This window comes from Ctenopharyngodon idella, chromosome 4 (assembly GCF_019924925.1).
Source record: "Ctenopharyngodon idella isolate HZGC_01 chromosome 4, HZGC01, whole genome shotgun sequence".
NCBI lineage: Eukaryota > Metazoa > Chordata > Actinopteri > Cypriniformes > Xenocyprididae > Ctenopharyngodon > Ctenopharyngodon idella.
The window spans coordinates 19,262,239-19,276,829 of NC_067223.1; the positions used below are offsets into that span (position 1 = coordinate 19,262,239).

The window sequence follows — 14,591 nt, forward strand, 5'->3', positions numbered from 1 at the left end:
GAGAGCTGATAGAGACACACCCAGAGATTTAGTTTGGATTTATTTTTCCTTCTGTTAATTATTTTCATCTTAATCATGACAGAGTGAAGCAACTGAGATCCATGTGACACTATAATAAAGATGGCGTGTATTAAAGAGGAGAGTGAAGAAATTAAGATTGAAGAAGTATTCAGTGTGAAACAAGAAGATACTGAGGAACAAACAGGTTGGTTTCATTCTCAAAGCTGCACTCATTAAATAATACAGAAGTAGCCTAAACAAAATTATTTTGTGTAACATTAAACCCAATATATACCTCTGAATTGAATACATTGAAAACCATTCATTTCTATCACTTAATCATGTAACCGTATCTAACAAAAACATTTATTTTGCATAAAGCGAACCATGAAATTTTATTTAACCATTAACCTAATGTCTGGGTAACACAAAACTACCCAACCATGGAAAAAATAACTCCCCAAAATGACTAACATGGAGGGTTGTGCAGTTTCATTGGGTTAAGAGGAAATATGAAACTGTTTATCATTGTCATAACACTGGACACTAATGATAATGTCTCCATTGGAAACATACAAGGAGAAAGAGAATGGGCCTAATACAGAGCCCTGTGGCACTCCATACTTATTTTTGATGAGGTGTCTCTTCAGTCTCACAAACAAAATGGTACTGGTCAGATAGATTAGAATGTCATGTCTCTGTTGGAAAGGACACCTTTTGATATATTGAAAATTGTTGTTGTTTTGGTTAATATTTTCTTGTTTATTTTCCTGTTTCATTGTTTTCTGAATATGTTGGATTTTTTTTTTTTTTTTTACTTACAGAATGTTACTCACGTGTGTCTTTTAGTTCATTATCTTGTGAACTAAACTTATCCTGTGCTTATATATTTCGTTTTATAAGTTATCTGTCGGTTGTTGTCTTTCTTTGGTTATACAAAGCTGTCACGTTTCTGTTTTTCCTTGGATCCTGTTTTTGCTTTTAGTTAAAATAGAGATTGCTGCGCATATGGCGTTTTTCCACTGCGTGGTACTACTCAGCTCGGTTTGCTTTTCCACTGCAGTTAGCACCCCTTCAAAGTGGGTGGGATTATAGACTGATCGTTATAGTTGCGCCACTTCTACTGCCGTGGATCCACTCCTCGTCTACCAACGAGTCTGCACCTCGTCTACTGACCACGATACAGCCATTTCTTTTTTCAAGTTGCGTGCGACGGTCATTTAAAGCAAGTCGTTTCACAACTGCGGTGGCTGTTACTGACTATTTAAATCTAGCGGGTTTGGTGTCTATTGTTTCAAATCCAATGACGCTAGTAGTGACGATTCTCTCTGACCAATCAGTGATCTGCAGTGTTTACATGTCACATTAAGTATCGGTACGGCACACTTGGAACCTCCACCGAGGTGGTACTATTTAGGCGAGCCATACCGTTCCAAAAGTGAGCTGTATCGAACCGTACCGAAACGTACCATGGATTGGAAAAGCGCCAATAGATTCTCATCTCTACCCTGCAAAAACTTGCAAGAACCTGAACCAAGCTAATGCTTGTCCATAAATGGCAATATAATTCTCAAGCTATCATACATCTTAAGCTAAGCCAATGTTGTGGTCTGTTGTCAAAAGATCTAATAGCACTAGAAGAGAGATAGCCAAAAGATTAGATTAAAGCCAAAAGCAGGTAATTTATAACTTTCATATGCTGTTTAAATTTCCACAATTCTCCATATTGTTTCTCTGCAAAACTGAACACTATTTTTCCAACGTTTTTAGTTCTTCTATTCAAACTGTTCATATTTTAAATGTTGTGATGTTTCTTACTTTGTGCCATTAAACTTGGGTTATTTGTCTTTTATCACCTTAGACCTGATGGTGCTGAAAGAAGAGAGTCAAGAACCGAATAAAAAGGAAGATAAAAATCAGTATGAGAAACATAATGATTTCCTAACTGGAGAAAAGTCTTCTAGTTGCTTACAGACTAAAAAGACTTTGTCAAAAAAAAGAGCTAAAAAGAAAGGAACTAAAAGTAATTTCACCTGCCAACAATGTGGAAAGAGTTTCATTCAAAATGAAAGCCTTAAAAACCACATTAGAGTTCACACTGGAGAGAAGCCTTTCACCTGCCAACAGTGTGGAAAAAGTTTCACTCAAAAAGGAAACCTGAAATTCCACATGAAAATTCACACTAGAGAGACTCAATTCACCTGCCAACAGTGTGGAAAAAGTTACACTCAAAAAGGAAGCCTTAAACTCCACATGAGAATTCACACTGGAGAGTATCCTTTCACCTGCCAACAGTGTGGGAAAAGTTTCACTCAAAAAGGAAGCCTTAAATGCCACATGAGAAGTCACAGTGTAGAGAAGCCTTTCACATGCCCTGAATGTGGAAAGGGTTTTAAATATAAACCAACCCTTAGAGCCCACATGCGAATTCACACTGGAGAAAAGCCTTTCTCATGCACTCAGTGTGGTAAGAGTTTTACACATAGATCAACCCATAATGCCCACATGAGAATTCACACTGGAGAGAAGCCATTTGTATGCAGTGAGTGTGGAATGAGTTTCAGATTTAAAGTAATTCTTAATGAGCACATGAAGATTCACTCAAGAGAGAACCGTTTTAAATGTCACCAGTGTGAAATGAGTTTTACACAAAGGAAACATCTTAAGTGTCATGTAAAAATTCACACTGGCGAGAGGCCTTTCATGTGCGATCACTGTGGAAAGAGTTTCACACTTAAATCAAACCTTAAAATTCACATGCGAGTTCACACTGGAGAGAAGCCTTACACCTGCCCTCAGTGTGGAAAGAGTTTTACGATTAAAGGAAATCTTGAGGTTCACATGAGGCTTCACACTGGAGAGAAGCCTTACAAGTGTCTACAGTGTCAGAAGAGTTTCACATACCGAAGAGACCTGAAAAGTCATTTACAAACTCATAATGGAAAGAAATTACAGTGGTCTGAGTATGACAAGAGGTTTACGAAAAGGAGCAATTTTAGAAGTCATCTGCACATTCACTCTGGAGGAAGGCGATTTAATTGTGATAAGTGTAAAAAAACATTTCCTTTGTCATCACACTTAAAGATACACATGAAAACGCATGGAGTTGTGAGACCCTATTCTTGTTCTTATTGTGGAAAGCATTTTAAATGGCTTAGCCATTTAAAATGGCACCAGAAAATATGTATCTCTGTGAAATCAAAGCTACGTTCACGTCCTGTAATTTCCATTGTATAGAGTTGTCACTCATATTTCAGTATAACACTTTGAAATCAGTGTATTGCATCAGCATAGTATTCCTTTTTGATATTTTGTTTACCTTATGCTAAAATGCATTACATTTTTTTTTTTTTTTTTTACCATTGCCAATTAAAACCAATATGTATTCAGATCCTTAACTTTGTTAAAGCACATTTCTGCAGTCATTACAGCCTCAAGTCTTTTTGTGTATGATTCTTAAAGCTTTACACAACTGGATTTATGGATTATCTTCCATTCATTTCTTTAAATCCTATCAAGATCTGTCACTTTGGATCTGGACTGTCAGTGAGCAGCCAGTTTTGGGTTTATCCACAGATGTTCAATTGGGTTCAAGTCTGGGCTCTGGCTGGGTCATTCAAGGATATTCACAAAGTCATCCCTAAAGGCCCAAACATACTTATTTTTATTTTTCATTTTTCACTTTGGATAATGAAGTTTGAAATATGCGACCAACAGTATACTGTTAGCAAACATTCCAACGCTGCTGTGAGCAGAGGTTACATTAATACGTAATGTAACATTTGGAGGCAATCTGGATGCTTGATCTGCGAAATAATGGTCCCTAAAAGACCCGTTATAACTAGGGGTGTAACGGTACATGTATTCGTCCTGAACCGTCACGGTACGTCATGAATACAGGTGATCCACACTCCAATCCACAAGGGGGCTTGCCAGTAATGCTTTTTAGCCTAACCTACTTTAAAATCACCAATAATTGCAATAAGCTCTGTGTTTTGTTACTTTTGATAAGAAACAAAATGCCATCTTTCAAATTCTGTCCATTTTATCACGAAATTAAAACAATAAATACCGTTTTGATGCTTTTTGATGTGGCATGACAGATCACTGTGTAGGTGCCTCAGTTCAACCGGCAGCGTGGAGCGCAAGTGAATGCGATCATCCCTTCCTCTTCACTACTACAGAATGAACATGAAGGTATGTTGAAAGATACAGTACAACTTACTGAAATGTATCATATCTCGTGTAATTGCTTAATCAGTGTTTCAACGGTGTAAAGAATGTCACGTAGTATTACATTTACCTCAGAAAAGCCATTCAGTGTCAACAGCTTGTTCGCTAGAGAAATGAACTGTTTCGCTAAATATATGCACTATATTAGCCTATATATTAATCATATTTTGCGTAACCTGTTCGTTAAAGGCCTAAATAAATCTGTCATGAAAACAAGTTATGACAGCCACTGTGTAAATGATTATATTTCAAGACACATCACTAATAGCCCTTTTCCACCAGCAAGGTGCTAGTTCAGAGCTAGTGCTATGCAAGTAACTGTTCTTATCGATCTTTAGATGCGTTTTAAGCTTTGCCCCCTTTGGTGGTTCTCAAAGGTTAACTGTTTGTAATTCTTGCCATTCTTTGCTCAAACTATGGATACATACAATTAAACTTATATCCACGCTCAATTGTCTGTTTGTAGCTTGCACATCAAAGTCACTTTACATGATAATGCCTTTCACTGCCATGAAGCATTGGTATTAGAACAAATCCATTTCCATATGAAAGACAGACCCCTTTCTTCTTCAGGTCTTTTTGTTCAATGACTTTTTGTTTTCCATGTCTTCTTTCATCCCTTATAAGTTTAGAGTTAAATGGATTGTCAAAGAAACTGTCAAGTTGGTACACATCACATACACATATTTTATTAGTTATCTTTTCCTTCACAAAGGCAAAGCCATCTACAACAAGAAAATATGAGTCCTTCTTTTTGGTGTGGACACAAATGTCTAGTGGGGTGCTGGTGTAATGTGAACTTTGGCATTTCAGCTATCCTCATGCGAAGCTGTGAAATAGGGAGTTTTGCATTCCTGACACTTTTCTTTAGTTTTTGAAGATGGTTCTTGAACTTAAAAGCACAGATCTCATTTAAGGAAGTTCCAAAATTTCTAACATCTTCTGCTAAGTGGGTAAGAGAGTGGACATTGTATAAAGTGAAGATGCGGCTGTAGAGCTTAGTAGTCCTTCAGCATAGGCAGTATATGCATTCCTTGTGTTGTAATTAGAGTTCAACAGTATGGACATGGCAACAGGTAGTGTCAGGAAGTGGTGGTAGAAGCTCTCAGGCAGCACCACATGAAGAGCAACAGGTCCAGTGTACAATAAAAACTGTCAGAATTCAGTTGCTTTCCATCTGTCCAGAACAGCAAGAGACCATGACTATCTGGCAAATTCCCTTGGCAATTTTCCATTGTGAAAGAAGTTTGAATAAAATTTCACTGATTTGTCCTGAGAAGGTTTTGTCTTGGACCCTGTTTGAGGAAGGTCAGTAAGCATCTAACCACACCTAGGCAGACCAGATGCATGTAGTCTATGTCCACTTTGGTGAGAAGAGTAGGACTACCTGTTAAATACCTCTTCTGTTCTTGATGAAATCTTCTCTTGTGATTGGTTAGTAAACACAGCCCTGTGCTTCACATATTGTCCTTTAATAGTGCATTGCTCGCAACTACTACCTCTCGTTGGAGCATCATAAATTAAAGCATCAACTTTCTCATTTAAGGTTTCATCTTTGAATGCAATTCCATCTTTTTGGAGTCTAGTAAGCTTTTCATGAAATCACTCACAGAATTGTTTTTTTCATTGCATCAAAATACGGCTACAATAAATGTCTGAAACCTTTTGACACTACAAAGAATTGGCCAAATCTGGACATTTGATGACTTGAACAATGGTGAACCATCTATGTTTAAATTTAGGAGTAAATCATCTTGTCTGAAAAACTAATCTTGGTACTGTGAACATACTTCGAAAATTCCAGACTCAACAAAATAAAGATATTGATCACCACATATTTCCTGTGCTTCTACTTAGCGAGGAGTTCCTAACAGTGTTCTTGCATCTTTAGGCAGCCAATGTCCATGTTTTCTTAACAGGAGCTCATCAACAGATGTTCATGTCGCTTTATTCTGAATAGCTCATTAAGCCAAATCGCTCCTTAAATCACTCAATTCATCTGAGGAGGTGCCTGTTTGTGTACCATCACTTTGACTTTAACTGTCATACTGCAGATCATCGATGTCTGCAGTACTCTCTGTACCATCTTCTCTTAGTATGCTGTTTCTGGTTGCACCCACGCCTGTCAGGGACCGGACAGAGGACTCAAACGTAAAGGTACAGGAAATAAGGGTTTATTCTGTTCACTAATAAACTCAGGCATTCTGCCGTCCAAAGGTAGAAAGAAGTTGCTGAACACGGAACTGCAGAACTGAGGGAAAGGCTTGTAAACTCAGGGAAAACATCTCTTGTCGCAGACAGCGAACCTGAACTTGCAGCAGACAGGTAGTAGCGAGCAGGCAGCCTCAGCTGAGACACACGGCACCTCGGAAAGAGTCCCCACAGGAACCTGCAGGCAGCAGGTCACTGGACAGGTGAGTCACACTAGACAAGACAGACAAGACTCGACTTTAACTGACAAACTTCTTGGAATGCAGTAAACAGAAATAAACTCGTGAGCATAACGCTTCCAACAATAAACAGGCAACAAAGCCAGAAATAGGGTGACATTAAATAGCACAGGAGAAGAGAACAAAGAGAAACGGGTGCAATAGCAATTAGCGAGCGCGTTGATTACGAACAGGTGGACCAAATGCAGGAATGAAGCAGGGGAAAAGAGAGAGAAGGGGAGAGAGAGAGAGAAAGAGAAACAAACCTAACTCATGACAACGCCAGCAGCAAAAGAGGACTGATCCTCCTCTGATTCACTGCTAGACAGTGCAAATGCATGCAATTCAGCATTTTGCCTTCTCCATTTTGTATGGTATGCCATCTATCAAAAGGTATTGTTAGTTGATGTGACCTTTTTATAGTACACCTTTTAACCCTAAGATTATTCGGGTAAGGTTAGTCAAATCTATCCTAAACCAAACGGTGTATAAACTCACCAGCTAGCAGTCCTTCAGGAATGACGTAGAAGACTACCTTGTGGTTGTTCTTTATCGAGGCTCAGTTTGTAGTTGTAAGTAAAGTCTCACGGAAGGCAAATGTAACAATAAAATATCTCTTATTGGTTACAGTGCAAAATAAAATTTAATAAATCAGCTTAAGCTAAAAAGCTCTATATCCTAGCTTTATCCAGCTATATTGGAGATGCTGTTAAGTGCCCCTCGTTAGGGTATCAGGTGTCCTTCTTACTCCTCAGACTTTTATACTACTTTTTGGGGAATTCCAACTTCATATTACATCCCAATGTGGCACTCCAAGAAAGTGACCCTGTCAGTGTGGAATTTTTTTGGATTCTGCAAAAATGACTCGTTAATCACCCCAATTCACCCACCTCCACCTTCGTTATCTTGCCGTTTTGGCCACCGGACAGAGAGTGAAGCCGGGTTCACACTGTGCGATTTTGGCCACGATTTGACAAATTTTGAGAATCCTAAAAGATTCCTGTAATCCTAGGCTAAAATCTGTAGTTTTTGATCGCTAGTTTGACATGTTCACCGACAGCCGATTAATGACCGTTGTGATCAAATTTTACCTCAGATGAAATTCTGGCCGTGTCAGAAGATTTGGCACACTGTCCTGCAGTGTGACTTCTCCTACGACAAACGTCAAATTGTCTTCATTTTTCAAGAGAAGCCGTGATCAAAATTAATGCTAGCCACCATTTCAGTCCCGCGTGTAATGCATCTCACAGTCATCGAGCGTGTGTGTTAATGATGTAAAACTCTGGACAAGTTTTCATGTGCGTGTCCGTTTTTAACGCGTCTTGACTGTTGTACAGTCAATAAATGACAGCTGAGATCCCACAGTGTGACATGAGGATCATGTTCGTACAGTCTGACAAGCAGCAATCCTAAAGGACTATTATAAATCGCACAGTGTGTACCCGGCTTACGTTATAATTATTTTGCTAGTCCTGAAACAGGACTTAATGTTCTGTAAACCTATTAACTGCTGACGCCTTTCCGTGTTTTATATTTACATCCCTCTGGGCTTTTAGTCCAAAAGTGTGCTCATTTGGATAAAAACTTACCATATGTTTACTTCAAACATTATTAGAAAGCAGTATTTTTTTTCTATTTTTACTCAAAGTAATGGAACGCTAAACTTTCACATGTAATTAGGGTTGCGCCGTATAGCAGTACTGGAAAAATACCGGTATATATTCCGGTATATATTTTATTTCAAATGGTACGGTATCATGATTTTGCTCATTTCAGTACTTGATATGCTGCTGTTCCGAAGTTCACCGCTAGGTGGCAGTGTGCTACTCAAACTGATGCAAAACCAGCAAATGGGACAACATAGAGGAATAAAATGGATAAAGAAGCTGAATCTCACTCAACACACCTAAAAATAATAGGCAGCGGCTATTTACACTGAAGTGAAAACAGCAATTAGACGCTGTCATGCTGTCAAAACCCAGGGTCGTGGTGTTGGGCCAGCTCGGGAGTTGACTCTGTCATAGCTCAAGGTTGCCTGGCTTTGTGGGACTGGCTCCAGGCCGGTTTGTTTGTATGAGGGCTGAACAGCACTGGTGCTTGGCTCTGACTGATCTGAAATAAATAAAACAAACAAAAAACTCTGCATCTGTGTTATTGATATAGGCAGCCACAATTTAAGAGTAGCACAAGATTTTTTTATTTTTACCTTTATCCTGCTTGGAAACATGTGCGGTCTGGGTCTCTTTCGCCACCAATGCCTGAGATTGAAGGAGACCCGATGAGCGTTGCCACACATGCTTCAGTCGGTGTCAAAACAAGTATAGGGTCTAGATGCCCTCCTGCTTTAGGGCCACAACACGCTTTTTGGTGGCGAGCTTTAAGTCGGACCATTTTTTCTTTACCTAAATGAAAGAAATGGGATAAAACCATTTTGTCAATTTTCAACATTTAACTCACCTTTTAAAGTCACACCAGACGCGAATGAAGCGTTAAGCACGAGTGATTTACATGTTAAGTCGATGCAAAGACGCGAATAGACATCCTGCGGCGCAAATGAGGCGGCAAGAACGACGCGGCGCGAATTGAGCATTTGAAGTTGAAAAGTAAGTTGAAAAATCTGAACTTTGGCAAAAATTTGCGTCGCGTTAACCAATCAGGAGCTTGCTCTAGTAGTGACGTGATTACGACGTAGCGAGCAGAGGCAGAAATCCGAAACAACAATGGAGGACAAAATCATTGTCGCTGTACGATACATCTTTGTACTTTTATCGAAACAGGAATAAAAAGGATCTTGCTTGGAAGAAAGTGAGTGAGGAGGTCGCGCAAGTCGCATCTGGTGTGAATGCCCCATTACAGTATTATTTACAGCGCCTCAGAAAGCCTCCAGAGCTGATACTTACTGTTAATAGTAAGGGGCATTATATTTCTAACACACACGTTTTCACTTAATTCCTATGGAAGCTCAACTTCTAAGGGAATTTATTGAAAACGCTCGCTCTGCTCCGCACCACTGTAAATGGCCGTGAAAAAAAAAAGATTGAAAGTGTGAATGGTCTCTCTCCCTCTCTCTCTCCCCATTTATGTGTGTAGTCTATGCGCGTGTACATGCGGGGGAGGGGTACGATTTTCGAATAATAATAAAATAATTCTCAGCGATCATCGAATATTATTTTTGCTTGAAATGCCAATCCCTATTACAATTCAGAGACAGTAATATTGTAATGTAACTACTTTCATATTACAGTAACTAGTATTATATAATGTTTTACATTTTGGAAGTAACTTGCCCAACTCACAAGTAGGCATTTATATGTTCCCCTGAACTGCCTGGCATTGGGGTTGTCTTTGTGCCCACCCCTTGCTCTTATGGCAGCAAAGAAGAGCTCCAAGTGGTCCTGACTCAGTTTATAGGTCAGAAGATATCTGCATGCCTCATTGGCCCTATCAACAAGATCACGGTAGATGTTAAGCGCACTTCTGCCATTAGCAATAAAGGCTTCTTTTTTGTTGTGTGAAGTGGCACCATCTTGTTGTACTGCTGGACCTTCAACCCATGGAGCATAGATTCTGCCTGCTTCAAAATGGTCTCAGCCCGGTCTTTAGTTGTTGGCTTGACTGGGGCTTTAAAGCTTTTTCTGAGCGGATTTCGGCTGTTCAGTGCATCAAAAGCTGCATCTACAGTGCGCACAAACTGCACAGTTGCAGCACAACCCTTGAACTCCTCCAACTTCAAGTCTTGCTCACATAACTCCATGGCATCTGCCACACTGCTTCTAAAGAGCTGTGCTGCCAGGTGAACTTTCATTTTTTGCTTTCTCCATTGTAAATGAGCCATCCTTAGCCTGTTTCCAAGTTGCAGACCTTCTTTCTCCTGAAGTCCATTGAGGGCTTCAAAGTACTTCCACTTAATCTTCCTTCCATCTTCTGTCTCAAATTCAAATGAAGATGCAAAGGCATTACGAAGAAGCTTTAGCATGTGGCATGCATCCAGGAACACATGTACTTTATGCATAGGGTCCTTAGGATGCAAGAAGCAGGGCTTCATGTTGTTGATATTAAGGTCAGCGCCAAGTCCCCTTATCTTGGTCAAGTTGCTTGTGAGACAAGTTTAACACCAACCTCATGAAGCCTGCTAAGGCTCTCCCTTATGACATTTGCCTTCTCTTTTCCATCCATACCTGTGATGAAGAAGTATGCAATGGGAATTTTCCATGACTCATTGACAGCTACAACTATGAGGACCAAAGCCTGGGTGGCCAATGTGTTCTCCAGTGCCTATGTCCACATAGCCATGGAACTGGTCCCCTGCAAATTCAGTCATCTTATGAATGTACATTTCATCCATCATTAGGGCACAGACAGTTACTTTTCCTATCTCTTTGTTTGCCTGTATATGACTTTGTAGTGCTGTGAAAGACGCCACAGTAAATTCAGGGTCGGCTGAGATGCTGCTCTACCAATTACGGATGGTGTGACTGTGTGGAAGAACTTTATGAAAATTGTCATGGACAATTGTCATTGTCAGTAAAAGTGTAGTATGGTGGAAAACTGCTTCAGCTCCTCCGAGTTCTTAGCTGACTTTTTCCCCTGCTGTATTTTCCGCAAGATGTGTTTTGGCACTTCATTAATTGACACATTGATTTGGTATAAACAGATTCTTCTTGAGTTCTTTGGTGAAACCCTTTAAGTTGCCGACGTTTTTATTTAAACTGCTGGACTTTTGGCATTGCTTTCTAAGCTTTTTCCTGTGGTTTTGTAGAATTTGCTCTGTGGCCTTATTTTTTTCAGTTTCAAAGTCATTGGACTCTAGGTCAGTGGTCTCAAACTCAATTCCTGGAGGACCACAGCTCAGCACAGTTTTGCTCCAATCCTAATCAAACACACCTAATCCAGTTAATCAAGGTCTTCTGGATTACTAGAAACTTCCAAGCAGATGTGAGTCGGAGCTGGTTGGAGCTAAACTGTAAATGGCCCTAAAGGAACTGAGTTTGAGACCACTGCTCTAGGTTGTTGCTGTGATCTTCTTGAAAGCAGTTATGTTTTGCATAATTAGCAGTTGAAGCTGTGTAACTATGATCCTCATTATTGATATCCACTGTTACAGCAGTGTCAGTTTGACAGATGTCATTGCCAAGCAGGATGTACCCATCTTCAGTCATTGCTGTAATCGGCAGCAGATTTCACACTAAGGTGCATTTGTCCCCTGACTCTTTGCACAACAAAAGGGAGAAGCCACTTACCTCTGTATTTTTATTTCTAAAAATCCTGTGTCTTACCCCTTTAAGAGAAGACCTCACCAGATGACTTGAGAAGAAGGTTGGGACTTGCTGTGCTCTTAAGGCCCCAATATATTCACGGCGAAGTTCTTTTTCATTCTTCGTTTAAGGCTAAACCAAAGTTCGAAATACGTGAGTGGCGATATACTGTTATCGAACATCTGACAGCGCCCACGCTGCTGAGAGCAACGTTTAGATGAATATGTAAATATGTGCTGCATGCTTCCCTATCAGTAACAAAATAAACACGACAAAAATGAGAAAACAGCAAGCATTTTTTAATAGAAAACATAAGAAAAGCATCTGATCATAACAACATGGGTATGTTAGCACGAGCTCTGCAAATTAGCACTCCAGTAAAGTCATGTCATGTTTATTTATATGGCATTTTATTCAATAGATTGCTTAAAAGCAAGCATCTTTACAGTATCAGACATGAAAAACAGTGTCAGTGCCTCATTTTATCAGAAACACAACTTAATTTTCTATTATAAAGCGGCTCTCCAGTGTGTTCATGTTTCACCCACGGAGATCTCACCTCAGTGGACTCAACAGATGAAGTAAGTCAGAGAAGAGTTCTGCGAGCTTTCGTTACGTCACAAGTGTTTCGAAATTTCAATGGTTCCGGTGACTTTGGCAGTTTGATTCATGCTCTGAACCACTGATTCGAAACAAAAGATTTGTGAAGTTTCTTGAAGCAGTGTTTTGAGATCGCCCATCACTAGATATTGTTGAATAAACTCATTATTTCTTTTTTTTTTTTGGCGCACAAAAAGTATTCTCGTCACTTTATAATATTAAGATTGAACCACTGTAGTCACATGAACTGTTTTAAATGCGTCTTTAGCTTTCTAGGCAATGTAAGTGTTAATTGTCTTGCTGTCAATGGAGGCCTCACTGAGCCATCGGATTTTATGAAAAATATCTTACTTTGTGTTCCGAAGATGAACGAAGGTCTTACGGGTGTGGAACGACATGAGGGTGAGTAATTAATGTCAGAATTTACAGTTTTGGGTGAACTTTAAAGCTCCAATCTCCCCACGAAGATCCAAAAAAAAAAATCCGTTGGCACCTCAGTGACTACTTTACTCAGAGAAGCTGTCAACCTCTAACTAACTAAAATAACTAACTAACTAAAACCAAACTTATCTGAAGAATGAACACTTGAACTAACATCAGCATGATAAAAAACTGCCTTAAATTACAGAAAGCATTTTTGGGGAAAAAATATTTGGTGTAATTTGATTGTTTAGTTTGTCTCGTCTCATTGCATTACATGGAGAGGGCGGGGTTTATGACTTAAGGGGCGGTCACACTGCACTTTTCATTCCATTGACTTCCATTCAAACGCATGCGAATGCGTTAGACCGGAAATGCAAGCTCGTGCGAAAAAATTTCCAAAGTTCAAGTTTGGTGAACTCTGACCTGTGAATTCGCATCACATGAAGACGTGCGACCAGTAGAAGATTGATTCGTCATGGCATGACCTCTTGGCTGAATTTAAAAAAATGATTTTTTTGCAGTAAAGTCGAGTATGTTCTATATTTTTTACATTTTGAATGTATTACTCGAAGTTATATGTTGAATTCATGTTTATAAAAAAGACGCCGTAGACCGTGACGTCATATCACGACCGTTACAGCATCCGAAGAAATTTCAAAGTCTAGTGTGAACGCGGCTTTATACTGCATCCACTCACCTGGGGGTGATCGAGATGCTTTGGCTCCACTTTTCAGGACTTGTGTGGCATGCTTGGACACGTCACAGAATCAGAAGATCATTCTGGAAAGCCATAGGATTGATTGGGATTGACAAATCCACACAAGTAGACTTAGTTTCCTGTGACTTCTGTTTATTTGGCTGCAGCAATTGGCTCAAGCTCCAAGCCTCTCTTCATTTCTTTGGTTTGCAGTGTCTTCTTCCTCCGCTTGCTGGTGGCAAGCTGATCATAGTCTGTTTTACTGGAGTATACTCTCTTGAAAGAGAATGAAGTTAGACGAGGAGACTTTTCTTTCTCCAGTGCCTCTGTGTCAGACGTTGAGACCGTCTTGGCATTGTAGCGTTCCATCTGGCCTTTTGTTAGGACTGTAAAGAATGTGTGTCTACAAATCCAGATGTCCTGTAAAATAATTAAGATCAAATAACATGATTTTTATTTGAGGAAAACTGCAGAGCTGTAGTGCCTGGACCAATCAGACACAATTGTTCGTTATATTTAATGAATAATCCAACAGACCCCTCAAGACCTTAACAGGCAAAGGTTCGAGCAGGCTCTGAGAAATCTGATTCCCATTCATCATTATCAACTTTTATTCCCCTGCTGGCACTAGCCAGGTAACTAGTAAACCTCAGAGACATTCCAGTTGGAGGAAGGTGGCAACATGCAGCAGCACATGCCTAGCAAAGACACATAAGGCCAAAAAAAAGGACTTCTTTCCATTAATTCATAGACAAATCTGTCTATGAAGGAACATGCATATCTCCAGGACATTGTGCGTATTATTACTGTTTTGCATATTGTCTTTTGTATTGTATACTGTAGCTTATGACAGAACTATTAGATAATGTAACTTTATGCTTCATATTAAAATAGTCCTCATTTAGTTTCCTACCCATTGGTGTATATCACTTCCTCATAATTTGCACATATGCT

The 14,591-nt window shown here is 39.6% G+C and overlaps 1 protein-coding gene across 2 annotated transcripts in view; it reads left to right on the forward strand.

The window, feature by feature from the left end:
- LOC127510591 (gastrula zinc finger protein XlCGF57.1-like) overlaps window positions 1-14,591 on the forward strand; it is an 80,024-nt gene that overhangs the window by 1,566 nt on the left and 63,867 nt on the right. The window contains exons 2-3 of one of the 2 annotated variants that reach the window (XM_051890294.1): window positions 83-205; window positions 1,862-3,425. The exons of the other annotated variant lie outside the window; for it this stretch is intronic. Of the exons in view, the coding sequence (XP_051746254.1) occupies window positions 121-205; window positions 1,862-3,237 (1,461 nt within the window). The 5' untranslated portion in view covers window positions 83-120 and the 3' untranslated portion in view covers window positions 3,238-3,425. Of the gene's footprint in view, window positions 1-82; window positions 206-1,861; window positions 3,426-14,591 lie in introns of those variants that run through there. 2 annotated transcript variants of the gene reach the window in all.